Source organism: Rhamphochromis sp. 'chilingali', assembly GCF_963969265.1.
Source record: "Rhamphochromis sp. 'chilingali' genome assembly, chromosome: 10".
Classification (NCBI taxonomy): Eukaryota; Metazoa; Chordata; class Actinopteri; order Cichliformes; family Cichlidae; genus Rhamphochromis; species Rhamphochromis sp. 'chilingali'.
In genome coordinates, this window is record NC_137937.1 from 27,345,637 (window position 1) to 27,366,098 (window position 20,462).

General features: G+C 38.6%; 1 protein-coding gene across 1 annotated transcript in view; it reads right to left on the minus strand.

Moving 5' to 3' along the window:
* Positions 1-20,462, minus strand: part of commd10 (COMM domain containing 10) — a 66,015-nt gene that overhangs the window by 44,485 nt on the left and 1,068 nt on the right. The window contains exons 2-5 of the mRNA XM_080894729.1: positions 18,721-18,811; positions 17,356-17,466; positions 16,882-17,037; positions 14,138-14,248 (exon numbers count right to left, since the gene is read on the minus strand). Coding sequence (XP_080750855.1) covers positions 14,138-14,248; positions 16,882-17,037; positions 17,356-17,466; positions 18,721-18,811 — 469 coding nt within the window. The remainder of the gene's footprint in view (positions 1-14,137; positions 14,249-16,881; positions 17,038-17,355; positions 17,467-18,720; positions 18,812-20,462) is intronic.

The following is a 20,462-nucleotide window of genomic DNA, read 5'->3' on the forward strand; positions in this document are numbered from 1 at the left end:
TATTCACTGGATATTTTCTCTGTTTCAGAAATGCGTCTGTAAACCACTGAAGTGGTTGTACAGGAAAATCTCTGTAGATCAATAGCTTTTTAAACAGTCAGACCAGTTGGTTCGCCACCAACAATGTCAAGTAATTTAAATCACCTTTCTATGTGACTGGCTGATTAGATACATCCATTAAAGACCAGTTGAACAGGTGTACCTAACACCTTCGTAGCCAGTGAGTGTATATAAAGCACAACTTTAAAGTTTTGCAAGTTTGTCAGTACTCCTGATGATGCTTGATATTGGCACCAAAACCAGGGTTTGGGGCAGTTATATAACACTCTTTTTAAAACGACTGGGCCATCAGGACTTATAAACACTGACAAAGGCCAAACTGTAAACAAAGGCAAGAGTAGTTGGAGAAATGTAACTAATGTGCAAGTGGAAACAGATTTAACAGCAAAAAAGCAACAAGTACAGTATATCCTATTAGAATGGCACCTGTCTGGAAGTAGCCTGGTGCTTTCACATTGTTTGTTGACACCGCCCACGTTGCTTAGTTGGAGGGTGACACTGAAAGGACGCAAATCATATTAGGCACCTAAAAATTACTGAGTCCTGAACTGGAATGACTGGAGCTGGCAGCTTATCCGTGGGCAGAGGAAATGCTGCCTGTGTGGACCATTTATCCAGTGCTATTCAGCATCTGATTTTCAGATCAACCCTCGCAATGCTTTCAGCTCATTTAGGCTATGCCCACACCAATGAGATACAATTAAAATGCCTTAAACAGGTGAAGAAGATTTTTTGGAATACTGCCTAAATTATTTTTTTTAAGTTGAGGGCACAAGGGTAGTCTGATATGTTGTTTTTAAGCAGCTTAATTTTTAAGCAGTAAAATCTTCCCTAATTAAAAACTAAATAAATAAATCAGACTTTTTAGAAGTTCGATTGAAATCAGTCAAAGTTTGTCCAATTTTCAACATCACACTTGTCTAAGTTACTCACTGGATTGGGTTTGAGTTAAGAAGTCACAAATCTTGCTCAGTGCTGAAGGCGCTCATCTTCAGCACATATTTTGAGTTCAAACTCTCAGCAGAAGCATTTCAAAATAAAATTTCAAGTACTTCTAGTGAATTACTTTACCTCAAATGCATTCGACAGCTGAAACAGCAGTCGAAGAACAAGCCGTTTATTTCTCATAAACATTAGTATTGATCACATTTATGTATTTATCCAAAAATCTTCAATAAACCAACTTTATTTATGATGTAATGTTAACTTTAAATTAATGTTTACTAATGCAATGAATATTGGAAAAAAAAAAAAGAGTTATAAGAGGCATCTACCCTAAAGTTATTTTCCACAAACTCAAGGCAACTAAATGCTGGCACTGCATTGTGCATCATGTGGAGCTGAAGCAAGTCGTGTGTAACTTTGAAGCCACTTTTGAATTTCTCATGAACAATTACTGAATGACTTTATTAAACCATTTAAATGTGTCTGGCAGCACTGCAGACATAAACAATGCTCTTCTGGTGCCTTCCTGACAAAGTAGAAGCTTAATGAGTGTTTGTTCACTGAGCTGCACTCATTGAGCTTATTGTTAATACCAGTAAAACTGCCAAGGAAGACAATTTTGGGAGAATCAGGTCAGGATATTTTTCCACAGCTGTCCTTTCTAACATGCAGAGCACCTGCAGGAAACACACTAATTACTTGTATATACTTCTCATTAACACTTTGTTAGAAGCTCACATCATCAGCTTGTATCGAACAGCTGCAGTTCCTTGCGTTTTCACCCACATGCTGATCTAACACAGTCCGTTATTTCCTCAAATTCTTTTTTTAAACCCACAACACTCATGTTTAAGAGCATCTAAATCAGGAGGCTTGACGCTGCGAGCCAGGGAAAATGGAGACACGATCAGCTCAAGCGCCAAGACAAACAAGCCAAGGAACACGAGCCGCTTGTGAGCCATAACAGGATCATTATGGTGGTGGCAGCTAGGTACCCTCGCCTGATATGCAGAAACAGGGAAGATGCCATGTCATGTACCAGTCTCTGCTGCCAAGCTCATACACTCTGTCTCCTTTCCAACAGGTCTGGGAAATAACGTTCCCACTGATGTGCAGCTACCACGGGAAAGCTGCAAAGACTATATATTGACTGCATGATGTGAACTAATTTAAGAGCTCTAAATTTTGGGCTCCTTTTGCATAAAACCCCCATGTTTGACAAGCCCCAAGTTGTACAAGCAAATTTAAAGTTTCCTCCATCAGACCCGATGCTCACCTCTGAATCTGCTTACTACAACATGATATCGAGACAGCACAGCTAAAAAAAAAATCTGTGTCAAACCTTAATCATCTAAATGTGTGTGGGGTGAGTTGAGGAAGAAGTGCAGCTAGCCAACATCTTATAGCACGGGCCTTAACTAAGGCTTGGTGTGCCAGATTTGAGCATGAGAGGCACTCAACCCCTTCAGCCAGGGCCTCCATTTTGAAACAGTAGGCATTTTAATGTATTAAGTTGGCACAAGGTTAGAGTGGAGGTCATGGGTAAATGAGCTGGGTCCGTTAAGGAGAGAGAGAGAGAGAGGCTCGCAGAGGACGAGTAACGGCTGCTATTCACCACTGCAGGCCTGCTTCTCTCTGCTATGTGGCAGCCCTAGACGATTACCAAGGCAGCCACCCTGTGCCCCTATGGTATGTAGACACTGTCGCTCTCATACACAAGGAAAGAGAAGGGGGAGTACTGAAATGTGCGTGTGAGAGAGAGACAGAAAAAGCGATATGGGGTGGGGTGGGTTGAGGGGCAGTTTACAGTACAGCTTGCAAGAGACAATAGCCGTGATCCTTCCAATACAGCAAAACATTCCATCTCGACCGAACAACACAAAGCCAGATATAAATATGGTGTCATCAACAAATACTGTAGCTATGAGAAGAGACAATGAAGTGTTCCCACTTCTTTCCTGTTCTATAGTTAATGCCAAAATACAAAATCTATTTATTGAACACGGCTGGTTGGAAACCTAAAAATGTAAGAATCAAAAGGAAGGAGAAAAACAGGTATTCAATGTCAGGTCAAGTGTAGTTTTCACTTAAAACCCCAATTTTGAAAACACGGAGATGTTTTGCAAAATGTAAAAAAACGAACAATAAAAAAAACCCAGAATGCAATGATTTGCAAATCTCATAAACTTTTGTCTTATTTACAATAGAACAAAACAATAACAATAATCGGTCATTTTTAAAACTGATGGTCTGTCTACAAACTGTGCAACAATTTCAGAATAAAGCCCCTAAACATAAAATTGAAAATTCTTTGAATAACTTATCGTCTACAGTATAATATCATCAAAGTATTCAGAGAATCTGGAGAAATCTCTGCGCGCAAAAGACAAAGTTAAACAAAAATAGTGGATCCCCGTCACTTCTGGCTTGCACTGTATTAAAAATCAGGCATGACGGAAAACACTGCACGGACTTGATGATTTCTTAAAAAGATTCCAGAAATCACTAACTGTGTATACAGTTTGCTGTGCGATCCAAAAAATGCTGGTTAAAGTGCTATCAAGCAAAGTTATATAAGAACATGCTGCTGCCTTCTTTGGGCCAGAGCTCATTTTAAATGAACTGAGGAAAAGTGGAAAACTGTTCTGTGGTCAGATTAATCAAAATTTGAAATTATTTTTGGAAAACATCTCGTCCTCCGTGCTAAAAATTACAGAGAGACCATCTGGCTTGTTATCAGTGCTCAGTTCAAAAGGCTGCATCTCTGATCGTATGGGGGTGCATTAATGCCTATGGACCTAGCAGCTTGCACATTTGGAAAGGTGCCATCAGTGCTGAAAGGTATATACAGGTTTTAGAGAAACATATGCTCCCATCCAGACAACATCTCTTTCTTGGAAAGCCTTACATATTTCAGCAAGACAATGATAAACCAAATACTGCCGCTACTACATCACCATGGCTTTGCAGTAGAAGAGGTGGACCTGCAGTCCAGACCTGTCACCAACTAAAATTTCATGCATCATGAAATAAAAAATACAACAAAAAAGACTTGGACATCTTTCCTCTCCCAAAAGTCCAGAAACTGACTTCAGACGTTTACAGGCTGTTAAAAGAAAAGTGGAAGTGACACAATGGTAAATGTGGCCCTTTCCCAACGTTTTGAGACATGCTACTGCCGTCAAAAGTGAAATAACCTTGTTTGTTAAAATGTTCATTTCCTTAGTTTAGACATTTAATATGTTTTTAATGTTCTATTGTAAATAAAATATGAATTTATGAGGTTTGAAAATAAGCACTTTCTGTGATTATTTACCTTTTTACACAGCGTCCCAGCGTTTTTTTGTTTGTTTTCTTGATTGGGGTTATATTTCTTTGTTCTTTAATCACTACACGTCCATGCTACAGTAGCGTTTGGCCTCTTGGTGCAGATGACTATGAAATGAAAATGATTCAAAGCTTTTTAGAGAGCTGTAGGTACATATAGGCACAAAAGAGGTCATTTTAGCCTATTACTAAGTGGTTGCTAGGAAACATGATGACATCATGATCTCTGATATGTACCTTCAGCCACCTAAGATGTACTTGCAACACACAGACAGAGATGTCGTGTATTACAGTACAATACTTGTGTGTATTTAAAATGGCCATTTCTTGTACGGCTTCCTGTTTTTAGACACCATTTGAGATGCTTGATTCATTTTTGTTAAATCAGAAAACAGGTTTTATAGAAAATCGTGTTTATTTGTCCATCTCACAAATGCAACGGATCGCATATGCTTCTGATCAGTCAATACAGCTGTCTGCACAGCAGGAGCAACATTTGGTGTTCCACTGGTGCTTTACAGTTGCAGTCAAGAGCCTAATTGAATCCATATACATGTGTACTGTGTATACATCTATACCCATGGTGCAGGTGAAGCAAATAAATTCCACTCTGAACATATAAAGTAATTTCAAAAGTACTGCTTTATCTTCCAACAGTCAAATACCAGTGTATCATCAAAGAGGGTGGGCATTCAATAAGAAACTGGTGACAATTTGTTGATATAGGCAGAGGGAGCAGTCTTTGCCCTATCATTGCAAGTCAGACGACAGCAGTGTCAGGCTGCAACCCACTCATTATAATCATTATTTCAAGGCAGGCAAAAAGCCTATAGCTCAGATCCTTTCATTGTGATTACATCTCGTCACAGTGTGATGCAAGCCGACAAAGACAGCTCGGAAAACAAAAGAACACAGCGACAAATACAATAGAAACCAGAAGAATAAACATCCAAACCTGTTCCTGATGCGACGATATGTCTACATTACTATCAATATCTGGCATTTGAATAAAGCAAAAACAGCCTTTTCATTCTGTATGCCTATAAGATAACTTTCACTGGAATGAATGGATGTGATTTGGCTCTATGCTTCTGCAATCAGTGCGTCTTGTTTAAACTCAAATAGTTCAGCCAAGTAGCAGAGCATCTTCTCAAAAATAAATGCCAAAAAAAATGAAACGATGAACAGAAAAAACACACACGCACATCTGAAAATGGCACTCTTAAGCATTTCCACCAGCTTCTACAAAATGGCCAACAGATTAACAGGGGATTAATGATTACTTCACAAACTGGGTGTAAAACAAAATAGGCTGAATAACCAAAGAGAAATAAAAGCTGATCACAGGAGTGGGAGATGTGAGAATAAAAGGGCGACGTTAAATCAATGAGATTTAAGTGGAAGTTGCAGTTGGATTTGCAGGGTTGACGGTTCGCCTATCTGGGTGTCAAGCATGTACCGTGGGTGTGCTAAACAACATCCAAACATACCCAAATCCCCCAGGCGCCTTTTAAGAGGCGAAAGAATTTGGGAAGGGGATTGGCTGAGGAAAACAGGAGTGGAGGTTGGGGAGAGAGCGGGGTGGACAGGAGAGATATAGAGAGTGTGTAATGGGGAGATCGAATCAATGGGTACCCCCGGAGCAAATAGGAGCCATGACATCATCGTATGGCAAGCAGCAAGGAGTGGGGTGGCGAGAAGTTGGGGGGAGAAAGAGAGAGAGAGAGCGAGAGAGCGAAGGCAGAGACGAGAGGACCCACAGTCACCCATTCTGCATCTCGGGGCCCATCCACTAGAATGGATAAGAGCTGAACAATGCACTCTGAATGAATGGGATCCCAAATCCCAGAGGAGAAAAACAAATCACCAGTGGGAAAGTGGAAGGGCGAGGGAGAGATGGAGAACGAGACAGAGAGAGATGGAGAGAGAAAGGGAGACCCTTAAAAAGATGTGCACACAAAGCAACAAAGCATCTTGGGACATGTAGAGCAAGGCAAGTAGAGACTGAGACAAAGCTGCTTTTGTCCTTCCCGGCTGGTGGGTGGCTTGGTGTGAAGGATTTGAACGTGGTACCATTTACATCAAAGCTCTCAAATATATTGATTGGGCCATGTAATCCCTCAAATGGAAAAATGAAAAGGTTGGATCTACACCGGATGAGTTGTTTTTTGGGTCTACATGACGACAGCATGTGGGAGGCAAGAATGAGGCCTTACGTAACTTGTCAGGAGGACTTTGAATTGCGTTCAAAGTTTGCCCGGCATCTTCGTGATGCCGGTTTGACAGAGACACGTGAGGCAAGCAGGGATGTTCAGGGAGGCTCTGATCACAGCACCTCCTCGCAGAAGTCAAAAAGGGATGTTTAATTGCGTGCCTCATCACACAGTGTTAATAAATAAAGTCACAGCCTTCACCGAGAGGGCTCAAAACGTGTGCCGAGTGTGTATTGTTGTGTGCTTTCGAGCACAGCGCTTTCATTCCTCCGTCATTACAGCACCGGTGCTATATGCCAAAACAGAGAAAATAAATTAGAATCACACAACAAAAAAACTCTTTCATGTTGGATGCCTTGATAAGAAAAACAAGCAGGTTTCCACAAACTACATTTAGTTGTCTTATAGTTTGGAGCTAGCTAGGGACAACTTGACACACAAAAAAAAATAATAATACAAATTTATGAGATTCACTCATAAAAAAATCACAAATAAAAGATAGGAGAGAAAAAAAAGTAGGTCGTGAAATTTATTTGGGGATCGATAAAAAGGAAAAGTGCTGAAAGCGTGGACTGGAGTAAAACTATGCAAATTTGGAAGAATCAGAATAAGACCCAGAAATGTGAATCAGGAATCAGAAATATGCTCTTTCTGAAAAGAAGCACTTGCCTAGGAATGAGCACAATTAACAGCAAGCTTATTTGATGCTTAGAAACACTCTGCCTACGAGAAAGAAGCCGCTCTTCCGAGTCCAAATTTTATTGAGAGCTGTTTAAACTACCACAGCATCATCCACCATCCTTCAGGAACAGTGACGCAAAACAAGCTCAATTGTTCCCTTTCCAGACGCTACAACAAGTGGACTGTTGACTGTTTTACTTTGGTTACAGTTTTGTGTTATACTATAGTGATCTGTTTGTACTCTGTGACATTTAAGAAGCAGGTGAGTACAGTTAAAATGACAGATGCATTTAAACATGATTTATATAGCAAAAAGCTGAGATTGTGAGGTCTAAAGCGAGCCCAGACATTGAAAACAGGACCAGAGGAGACACTTGTTAATAAAAATGTAATCTGTTAGTGGACTGAAATTACCAGGAGTGAAATACTGTATCTCTATGAGATCAGAGGTGCTGACCCTAATCTCTAACCTCTGAACTTCTTTTAATTAAGAAAGTATTTTCTCTACACTTACTCTAGCTACATTTTTCAATCAATTAATTGATTAGTCTACAAACTGTCAGAAACTGTGATAAATCCTTGTTTTCTGAAGCCCACAGTAAAATTATCAAATTGCTCCTTTTATCAAACTAAACATCTGTTAAAGTTAAACGATAAAAAACAGCAAACATTTACATTTGAGAAGCCAGATATAGCAAATATTTGCCATTTTCAATTTATAATTACAAATTACAAAACCCCCCAAAACAAATTCCTATTATCTCAGGTGACAGACACTTAGAGAAGATCCTCCTCTAGTTTGAGCTTCTCCTCTTCTCTCCTTCATGTGTATATATTCCCTCTTATTTATAATGGGGAGGACATCGCTAGGTTTGTTAAAACTGTTTGAGTTTAAAGAAACATTTTATTTTTATCGTTAAAAGTTTTTTAGAGTGAGGAGGCTCTAAGGCCAGCAGGGTCTTGTATCAACCAGTCACTTGAGCCCCATAGTGAAATGAAAAACAACAAGACTGAATGAAACAAGTACTTGGGCGGCGTCCAGTGGAAACTCCAGCTCTAGGGGAAAAGCTATTCCCGCTTACAAGTTTTTGATTGAATAGGCCATAGGAAGAACATAAGAAAAATCTGTTGGGAAAAGTCTGGGATTTGTCTCAAAGCTGCATTTAGTACATTTTTTCCCCTTTGAGGCTTAAAAACTCAGAAGAGCTTTGCTTTATCAATTCTCATCAAGTCTGTCTGAAGCTATCAAGCAAAGATATCCTTTGAAGTCAGAGCCAGCATGTAGAGGGTACATTAGCTCACTAGCTCTTACCCCGTGCTTTTGCAGCCTAGCATGTGCACAATAAATATTAAAATCGACAGAGTCTGTCAAGTCAAGTCAAGTCAAGTTTATTTATAGAGCACATTTAAAAACAACCAAGGCTGACCAAAGTGCTGTACAGTAAATACAGATAAAAATACAATAGAACACAATTTCGTAATAACACCTCGCTGATAAAAATAAAATAAAAATATATAAAACAAATAAATTAAACCTTTCTAAAAGCCAATGAAAAGAGGTGAGTTTTAAGAGCGGTTTTAAAAGTTTCTAGGCTTTTGGAGAGTCTGACGTGAGGAGGTAAACTGTTCCACAGTCTGGGTGCAGCCACAGCAAACGCCCTCTCTCCCTTTGTCTTTAATTTATTAGTCTGCCTTGCAAGTGGATGTTCCGTATTATAATTTTCACCCTAGCCTTTGGTCAGCAGGGCAGTGGCTCATCCTAACGCCAAAAGATAGAGACAGACACCAAGAGCGGTAAAAGATTTTAATTTTAAGACATCAGAATTTCCGTTTTATGAATCTATGTTTAGAAAACAAAGTTAAGCATCCAAAGGTTTTTTAAATGAATCAGTCTATCTTAAGGTGGTCGCAAGTAGCACCGCTAAAAGGGGTCAAAAGGCTGATTTGTAATATTGTTTTACAAGCTAACAAAAATTTTAAACAAATGCAGGCTGTGCCAACTTGAGTATAGCCACTTGTACTTTCCTCCATGGAATATCTGTCTTTTCATCGAATTATTTATCCGAGCCTTTCAAAACAGAAAAAGATCCAGTGTGCTCCTTTAAATGAGTGAGTGGATATTACATCCTTAGCAGTGCTTAAAGCCTCCTCAAAAAGCCTCCATCAGAAGTGGGTTTTCTCTCTGTCCTATTCCCAAAGCGTTGTGCCGCACAAATTAATAGTGCAACTGATTGACGTGTTTACACTAAGCTGCTTATTCTGTGGCCAAATATTTTGAGTATGACTAATGGCCCTGCAAATGCTTACCTTACATCATATGCTTAAAAAGGATCGTTTGATACTGTGTCTTTATTTTTTTTTTTGTCTCATACATATACTTTAGAAATTATGGCTGCCAATACAAAACATGCCCAAAATTTCAAATAATGAAGTTGGAATATGTACAAATAATTCTTGTGCTCTAAAAACTCAGGCTTCACTCTGGTCTAAACACTGAGATTCAGACAATCTTTCTTCTATACGATGTCAAACACAGTTCCTAAATATGATCACAGTCATGGCACAATGAAGGTACACTATCTGTCAATTTAAATGTTTTATACAGGGCATAAGTTTTAAAAAATCTACTCGTATTGGTCTAAAAATTAATTCAGTGCCAGGTCAGATCAACAACATATGGCACATAACATCACATAAAGCCATTATTTATTTAGTGTGATTAAACAAACCCCGAGATTAAACAAAACCAGCTTCAGCAGAAATAACCTGAATTGTTTGCTGTGTAACTTTATTAGTCGTTCAATCATTGTGAAGGAATTTTGGCGCGCTCTTTTTTACAGCTTCAGTTTATTGAGGTCATTTGTTTCCCCACAGCTCTCTTAAGGTCCTGGCACAGCACTTAAGTCAGGATGAGGTCTTGACTTTGACCGGACAACTGCAACACCTTGACTATTTCGTTTTTCAGCCATTCTGTTGCCGGTATGCTTGGCATGATTGTCCTGTACCAAAACAAAATATTGCCTAGCTTCAGCTGTCGGACAGATGGCCTCACATTAGACAGAGGAGTTCATGGTCGACTCAGTGACTATGAGGTTGCTGTGGCTGCAGAACAAACCAAAATCGTCACACCTCCAACACCATGCTTGACAACTACTTGATTTAATAAACAGTACATGGCTGCTACTTACCCTCATAACTCCTGTGAAAGCATTAACTTTACTTAGTTTTTCACACTGTCTGGTTTGCGTTCAAATCCTTTGCTTTTGAGAGGCAGCCAGTGTTTCCGCACCTCAGAGATAAATAAGATAAATAAAGATGTGAATAATGCAGAGTTCCTGCAGTTTAGTTCAAGAATAATTCACTTTAATGTTTTACTTTCAGCGCCCTTTTTATCTTTGCCTTTCTTTTATCTATTATTGAAATATTCTCCTCTTGCATGTTTGCTTTCTGTGAGCTGTGTCTTTTTACAAATTCAATAATCACAGAAAAATAATGATATCTTGTTAAATACTTTGTGGCCCAGTCATGGTGTGATCATGAAAACATATGGCTAAAAAAAGATCTCACTTCCTCAAGTTTTCAACACTGGTTTGTTGGCATGTTGGTTTGTTGTACTAGAGATGCAAATACATAAATTTATGAAACTAAGAATCTTGTTTTTTTTGTCAATTTCTTTCATTCATAACCTACCGGCATATTTGAAGATTTTCAAAAAGTTTTGCACTGAAGGATAAAGTCAGTAACTTGGAGAATGAAAGGGAGATGTCCATTTGGTTCTACAAACTCAAGCAGTCCAGTATGCATACAGCAGATGCTGGGTAGAAAGCCAGTATCTGTTTTACACATCATTATTTCTCTAAAGGCAAAAGTCTCACAAACAACACACCTCTGACATAAAATGGAAAAAACTATGCATTTATATCTCAAGGTCTATGCAGCTGGAAATGTTTAATCGGGTTATCTGCAGTCTAGCTAGCATGCCAACAAAAACCTTCTCGAAATACAGATAAAAGCAGACATTCCTGTTTCTCAGAAGCTCAGAAACACTTCCTGTTGGAAAGTCGCATGCCATACACACGACTATTAAGAGGACTTCACATAGCCTAATGCAAACTGCATAAAAAATTTCAGCAAATTCTCACTCTCATCTTTCAGTTGCCGTTCTCGAGTTTTCTTTGTAGTCTTTTCTCTATTGTTTGTCCTTGCTATCACCTTCTGCTGCATCCTAATCTTCTCCCTTCCATCATCTGCTCGCATCAAGTTTTCCCCCAAACTTTTCTTTCCTTTTGACAGCAGATCAATCAAGTCATTTTTCTGTCTCAGCCCCCTCCCCACTGGGATAACAATGCAACAGGTCTTGCGTCATACCTTCACTGAACGAGGCCAATCTCACCGGTCCTTATGAGGGTAAACTAGAGCTCTCACTCCTGAAATATTAAGGAGTGCATGAGAAGACATTTATGCCTTGTGCCGATGTACTGCAGTGCTTCCTCGGTTTTCATATCTGAAACAGCAACTTTTCACCAAACCCGATACAAATTCAGTTATGAGGAAAATATCATCTCACATGGGTGAGGTCACACAATTATTGAAACAGAAACTATAATCCATAAATTCCGTGTTGGTCCACACACTTTAGAGACAGAGGGTGTTATGAAGATCTTCCCCTGATATTATATACTTCAATAAAACACAGAAACAAATATAAAAATCCACTCCACTCACTTTTAATTTCAAGTATGCCATCTAACATCTTATCCACTCTACTGCAGATACACTGTACATCACATATAGTTTGGAGAATGAGATGTGAAGCCCCCTGGCAGTCCTCCTCCTCAGGAAGAGTGCTAATGAAGTAGGAGGCCAGTCGGATGAGAGAGTCTTACTCTCCACTTAGGTTCCAAGCAATCAATAAAACACAAAGTGCCACTGTTGCCATCCCCTTACACATCTTTTGCTTTCTGTTCTTGATCCCAATTTTCTTCAGTATTTCTATCCTCTTTAATTGTTTTACTTGTTTTCACTCCCTCTCTCACCTTTATATTTCAATATTTCTGTCCTTGTCACCTCTTAATTCTCTGCTTTCTTCCATTTGCTGTTTTCCCTTCCCCTCGCCATTAGACAGCCAGCAGTGACGGTGCTATAAATCTGTGCTGTAATTAGTATGACACTTGCAGCAGAATTTCATTTCTATTCACAACTAATTTACTTCTCTGTCATTGCAGTGTTTTGACATCTCAAAAGTTTTACTGAGGGATTCTCAGAGTTTGGAAGCAAACAAACTTACTGTCAAGAAACTCTAATCAGAAAGCACCAATGGAAATTTAAAAGAAAAGTGCACGCTCAAAGTACCTTAATACAAACTTAAACGAGGAATCTTATCCATCTCAGACACTTCACTGCCCCTGAGGGCTGCTTACCAAACTGTGAGGCAACAGTGCCCCCTGTAGGTCAACGGTGAACGTGCACCTCAATGATGTTCAGTGAAGTTACACTTTTAACCAGCCTTGTTTTAGCCCCCCAGCTATCTCCTCCCACAAGGGAAATTGTGCAAGTGGATTTAAATAAATTAATACCTCTTCTGCAAAGCCTAGGGAGAACACAGAAGAAAACCACAAAAAAATAAAATAACGTACCGCTGTTGCATTCACAAAGATAAAGCAAAACACATATTTTTTTCTGGCTAACGCCTATAGGGCCGCATTTAAGATGACAGCAATTTGAATATGTCATGCCTAATTCTACGTTCAGACTGAGCCGACATTCTCTAGGGTCTGAATACAAAGCAGTGTGCGAGAAAGACACTTGACTAGTCAGCTGGAACACCACTATCCAGGCTGTGGGGATAATCAGTCTCACCATTCTGAGACAAAAACTGCTTTACAAGAAACCGTTCAAGTGCCCAAAGACCAAAAATCAATTTTTAGTATCTGTGCCAACAAACAAAAGTCGTGTGCACCACTCATAGTCGGCAGAATACATTTCAAGTATTTCTCAAAAAAAAATAAAATAAAATAAAATCAACAACATTTCACTAAGTATGTGTTCATGTTTGAGGCTGAGCTTGTTAGGAGAATTAAATCATTAAGACTCAAGAAAATGTTTCAATTAAATCTCAAACTTCAAAGGTTGAAAATCATTTAATGTTAAAAAGACACTGTCTTTTGAGTTCTGATTGCTTCCACTACAGCTACAGAGCTCTACCTCTCCCAGTGGAAAAAGAATAAATGAGTGAGGGAGGCTCATGAGGTCTCAGTTATCAGAGTAAGTACATGGTTTTAGCTAATTGGGATCCAAACAAACTCTGAATAAAAATAAATAGAAACAGGAAAATGCTTTGATAGAAAACAAAAAGTCAAAACAATATGTAGCTCATGCTTCTTGGACCTTTCCTTTGAATATTTAAGGTTAATTAGATTTCTGCTTAATTATTTGTCCTACTATTTGTGGGTAAAACTTGCCTATTAAGAATCTTAATGAAGAAACTCACTAGTGACCTCAATAAGGCAGGCGCCGAGACTAAATCATATTCCACCAGAGCTTAGATGCTGGGCATTCAAACAATTCAGTGCTGGTAACAAAACAATGCCCCAACACACTGACCAATTTCAACCACACAATAAGTCTCTCAAGAGAACAAAAGGACCCACGAGGTTTCTGATAACAAGCTCCCTGATCTCTGATCCATACACTACAGTTACCCTGGAGCTAGATGCAAGTCTACCTCTGGGTCAAGACAGAGACCAGAGGGATTAGCAAAAGAACAGAGAAAGACTGATGGTGCCTCTTAATTGACATTTACAAAGAACAGCTCTGTGATCAAAGTGCACAATAAGTCTTGGAGCAAATAGGATGTTTACAATAGATAAGTAAAGCTATAAGAAAAGCAGACTGTCTGTATGTGTCCATACCTCAGAGTCTTCACCCTGGAGCCCCAGCTGGAGGACAGCACTGGGAGACTTCAGTCTGGCATGGCTGGACTGAGCCATCTGCAGGTTCAACTGCCAGCCAACATACTCCAGCTGAAACACACAAACAGAGTTTTAGAATTAACATAACCGTAAAAATAAAGCCTCACACTTCAGTTTAATAACTGCCTCAGGCAGCTTTTCAAAGACTTAAAAAAGTGTTTTTCCCATAAAATAATTGCTATTTTATTATTACTTCTGCCTCATCCTCATTATCTTGGTACTTTTGACCTGATTTTTTTATTATCCTTCATTTCCTTCTCATTGTTTTTCCCTCTTTTTTTTTTTACTGTTTTATGTTTCCAAAGCACTTATTAGTCAAATTAATCAGCATTGCACTTTTTTTTCCAAAGTAGTTATTACTAATTTAGACTTTTCAATATTTCATCTGTTCGTGTTAACATTTTGCCATATTGCTTTGTTACAAGGACAAAGGAAAACTGCTATTTGCTGCATGGCCACATTTGTGTAGACTTTTACTTTATCCCTTCATCCAAACTTTTCTCCAACAAAAGTGAAAAAAAAGACGGTCTGCGTGATGTGATGTGAACTTGTAAAACTTGCAGCGTCTCCTTATACCAACCTCACCAATTCCCCCACCTGCTTGGCTGATTTAATGACAGACACTTCACCAGTCAGCTGAAGCAGTGTGATAGATTAGCAGCGGTGAGTCAAGGCGGGGCAGTTAAGTGTTTTATGATGCAGGGAGAGGCCATAATAATAAACCATGTGTGACTTATTGGTTGTGGATGCATCACAGCACAGGTGTGAGGTGGGGAAGGACTGAAATACGTTTATTTATACTGCAGAAACATTCAAATTAGCAGGAATAAACATTACAACTCTGCGGTCGTTGGTCTTTAAGTTTCTTTACATGTAAAGAAATAAATCTGAATACATTTAATAAACACCTGCATATTTTATTATCTTGCATAAGATCGGTCAAAATAAATGAGCATTCTAATAGTACATTACATAGGCATTGCTTTCTAACACATTTCTGCTTTTTCTGCTTGATCGTCGGTCAGTTTGCTCATTTTTAGATAAAAAAACAGAATGAAAGGAACTGTCCCGACAACCTCACATGAAGGAAAAATTCTTAATTCTTAATTAAAACAGCAAATAGCCCATTCAATCACACAACAGCCAGTAGCAAGCATAGAGATTAACTTGAGGTCCTGTTCCCACATGTGTGACATTTATATTATTTTGGTATTTAGTTCTCACAACTATTTAGATCGCTGGGGTGATGTGGTCTGTGATTATTTGTAAGACCGTTGCTCGTTTCTGCTGTGCATTCAAAAAACTATTTACTTAATTTGTCAATCATGACACACACACACGTATATTTGACACGAGCACTGAGCTTACAGCTACATCTCGCAGTTATTTTCCTTATTGATTCATCTGCTGATTGTTTTGTCGTTTGCTCTGTAAAATGCCAGAACACAGTGGAAAATGTCATTTATAATTGCCCAAGGTGGGAGCTTCAAATGTCAGCTTTTTGTCCAACCAACCAAAGATATTGCATTTACAATTGTGATATTATCAGTGAAGAAAAAAAAGAACCAAGTCCTGATATTCCAGAGGCTGAACTCTACAAATTCTTTGATACGCGCAATTAATTGCTTAATCAAAAGCGATGCCAGTTAACGTTCAGTTGGTTGACTAATACTTGTAGCTTTATTTTTCACACCCAGTTTTGATATTGAGCAAGAAATAAGAAATTTATGGCTTTATGTTCAATGAGCATGTGGCAGAAATGACAAGATGCCTGCTGAATAGAAATGGTGTGTATGAATATGAGACTCAATTTAATCTCAAATGTGCATGTGAGACAAAACATATTAATTTAATTATTACAGTATTAGTATAATTACGACTCTATTCTCAAGGATCAATAGCTGTCACATCCTTCCATGTATAAATTCATTAGGGAGCGAGGGGAAGTTTTGCCAGACACGAGCAGGTGAGACATATAAATGTCTGACAACAGCAACGGCCCCAGCATAATGTGACTGATGTGTACATGCTGAGTATTTATTCCGCGTTTGATCTTAATTCCCTCGTCTCTGAAAGGAATGCTGTTTGAAGTGTCGCTCTTTAATCAAGTTATAGAGCGAAACAAGTTTAGAAATTAATGAAACAACTTGTGTGAGCTTTGAAAGAAGTCTTTGTAATCCATATGGCTGGAAAGAATTCACACAAAAGCAGGTCAGTCTTAATGTGGACAGTCTGATGCTTATTTTCAATTCAGTATCACATTATGAATTCAATAGAACTCGGCTCGCGATGAAAATAAAATAGAACGGGCGGCTTTGGGTTTTAAAGACGTTATAGCAGGTGTAGTCAAAGTTCAGGTATATCAACACTAATAATGTTCCCAAAAGAATATTACACTGTGTACAGTGTTGCTTGCTTTTACTGTTCCTCCACAGACTTACTGCAACTGAAATTTCTCATTTACACCAGCACAGGCACAACTGGTGCATGAATGACAAGAATAACTGGTTTACAAGCACTGTAAACAAGCAATGTAGTTTCTGCATCAGTGGTAAAACTCTTGTTTGGATATATTGTTTGTAAAACATAAATAACAAACTGTAAAGGGTTTGCTGTGTATATTCTGCTAAATAAAAATAAGCAGTCTGATGCTAACGAGGACAAAAAAAAACCTTAGACTGTACCTTCTTCGGGGCAAACAAATTACATTTCAGTTTCTCCACCAGTTCGGGTCCAGTAGTTGCCCAGGTCTGAGAGAACACCTCAGCCTTCTCTGGGGTTAGATGGACCATCTCCAGCTGTTGTTGCAAAGAGGCTGGCTTTACATTATGATACACTGCCTAGTAAAGGTGATGAGAGAAGAGGACAGGATGTGTTAATCAGCATCAAATGTATTCATTTATATCGGGTTATTGTGCAGTTACAGTTATAAAAGAACAATCCATTTAATCTAATACCAAACACAACATTGGAAATACAACTACTCGCAACACAACAGTGACCCCAGGTGGAGAAATAGGCTCACTGTGTGATTCAAAAGCTACAGTACACACTCCATGCCAATCTCCTCATATTAAGATATTTAGAAAATATGCAAAATGTGCATCATTTGAGTCACTTTTTATGTGCACTGCAGGAAAAACAATGTGACCACTCACTTGCTCTAATATAAAGGCAGAAGTTTCCAAGACTAGGTTGAGAGCATTTTTATCCAATGAGAGAGCAGCCTGGAGTTTTTCCTCCTCTTCCTCACTGAACGTCCGCTCTCCCTGTGTAGAAAAAAATCCAATGTAATGTAAAAGCGTCCTGAAATAATAACTAAATATATGAACGAAAAGACACTGTCTGCTTGACAATCAAAACATTTTCAGAATAAGCTTTAAAACACAGTATGTGGGTGTCAGTGTTAATCTGACAAGTCTGACAACAACAAAGGTTTTCCTTGAAAGGAGCTTATATTCATAAGCAACATACAGTATTAATCTCATGTTACTCACACTAATGTTTTGCTGCGCGCAGCTCCTCTGCTGCCACTCGTGAGTGACAGTCAGTTCAGTCAACAAACAGATTTTTATTATAGTTTTATTTTGGATATTTTTAAAGCAAAATGTGGAACATTGCAGTATCACAATTACCAAAGTTAAGTCCTTGTCACTCTGCTTTCTTCAACTTATCCAATTCAGGGTCATATAGCAGCTAAAGCCAATGTCCTATCTCAGTAGTCATAGGGTAAGAAAGGAGGTACATCCTGGATAGGTTGCCAGTTTATCAGGGCTAACATTGAGAGACAGAGAGAAAACCATTCACACCAACGGCCAATTTAGAATTGCCAGCTAACCTAACATGAACATGGCTTTGGAGGAATCCAGAGTACCTGGACATAACCCACAAAGCAAGAACGTCACAGGTTTGAATGCTTCTGAGTTTGCAAGTTCTCTCTGGGCCTGTGAGCCAATGGTGCTAACTACTGTACCACTGTGCCACCAGTTAAGTAAATAAAGCCCCTAATCTTTATTTAATGTGGATGGTAGGTCATGGATAGACTGAGGCTTGTAGCAATTGAAATCAGACATGCAAAAGGTTGAAAAACTGCTACTGTATGAATAAAAAACAAAGCATAAACTAACAAGGAGTTAAAATATTCATTCTAATTTCATAAATATCAACAAAACAATTCATCCGCTAGGCTGAATTGCAGCATAAGAACATTAAATAATATGATCGCCTGTTGATACATGTCAAAATATCTATTTCATTAAATATTATTATTTTAAAAAGTTGCACTGCCTCCTATTAGCACTTCAAAAAAAATAAAGAAACCACGCAAAGAGTCCCTTGAATAAAACATTTAGTTTGACGAGTCAATCTTGTGACAAACCAGAAAGATTTGCAGATCCAGGTCTGCATGTGCATTAATTAGAGTCAAGTGTGAGCGATGCTCCAGTAAGTCTTTATGCATGCACGACAGCTGTGCTGCGAAGCCTCTCATCTTTGGCACAGATAACATTGTGCAGTCTCCATACCTTCAGATGAAGCTTCTGTATGATGCGGGAGATCAGTCTGGAGAACTTGTTCACATCAATTGCATTGATGAAAGTCACTGCTTCTTTTATGCTGTTTAAGAAAAAAATAAGAGTCACACGTGTTAATGACAATGATGTAGGACAGGAGGTAAAAAAAGAACATCAGCTGTAGTGTGAAGAGTGCATAGCAGCGTAAAATGAGGCTGTGTACTACAGAGTGAATGTAAAATTCTGGGACAATACTAATAATAATGTGTTTTGATTTTATTGTAATTTATTTCATGTTTTTAAGCCAGACAGATGCATGAATGATTCTTGTAAAAACTGAAATTTAAAGGTCTTTCATTTCTTCATCACTACATTTGAGCATCTAGCTCAAAATTAAAATTACGCACCTACTTCGGTTTACTAGCAACATATCAGTAAAATCACTGGGTACAAAAACAGCATCTTAGAGAGACAGAGACTATCAGAGGTAAAGATTGGCAGAAGTTCACCAATCTCCACAAAGAGAATCTGGAGAAATCTCTGTGCACGAGGGACAATTAAAAACAGGCGTGATTCTGTCATAGAAATCACTGCATGGGCTCAAGAATACATCTGTGAATGCAGTTCCCATGCCATCCACAAATGCAGATTAAAGCTCTAGCATATAAGAAGAATTCACATGTGAAGATGATCCCGAAATGCTGCTATCTTCTCTGCGCCAAAGCTTAATTCAAATCGACTGAGACAAAATGGAAAACTGCTCTGATGAATCCAGGTTTGAAATTCTTTTTGGAAAAACATGGACGCCACATCATCTGGGCTAAGAAGAAAAGGATCAATGAGCTTGTTATCAGCACTAAGGTCAAATGCCTGCTTCCCTGATGGTATGTGTGTGCATATGTGCACCGGCAACTTGCACATCTGGAATGTCTAAACCCATATATACCTTTCAGTGCTGAAGGGTATATGCTTCCATCCAGATGATGACTTTTTCAAGGAAGGCCTTCTCATATTTCAACATGACAATGGAAAACTGAATACTGCACTTAATACAACAGCACGGCTTTGTAGTAAAAGAGAACTTTCACCAACTGAAAACATCTGGAGCATCATGATTTAGAAAATACGGCAAAAAAGTCTCAGGACTGTTGAGCAGCTAAAATCCCAAAGGTCAAACAACTTGTCTCCTCAGTTGCCAGATGTTTATGTACTGTTGTTATAAGAGACAATACCATGAAATTAACTTTCATGAAATAATGAAAAGTCTTAGTTTACAAATTTGATTTTTTTTTTCTGTTATATTATTCCCAGATCATTTCCCATTGTTTTATTTAATACTGCACAATATCCCAGATAGACAGACATCTGTGCATCTATCTATGGTTGAGTGCACTGGCTCCTGGAAGAGATCTATCCTCTTGGGCTACATGGGCTAAAGGTTATCACAGAGTAAAGCCTGATGGAAACGGGAATATTAAGACTGTTACAAATACAGATAATCAATTATTTAAAAATCCAACATGCTGAAATACTGGCTGATATTTTTTTTCCATTCAGACCCACTAAACATAAACATATTTCCCTAATTTTTATAGTATGTAGTTATTTATGTACTCGTTTACACTCAGTTTGGCTCATTTGTAGTATTTGTATTTCTTTCCAAAAGGGAAGTTGCAGAGTGCCCTCGGGTGGACCAGTTATGCAACATCAACACTCATAATATGGTTGAAGGGTGTTTCAGCAGTCTCTTCTTT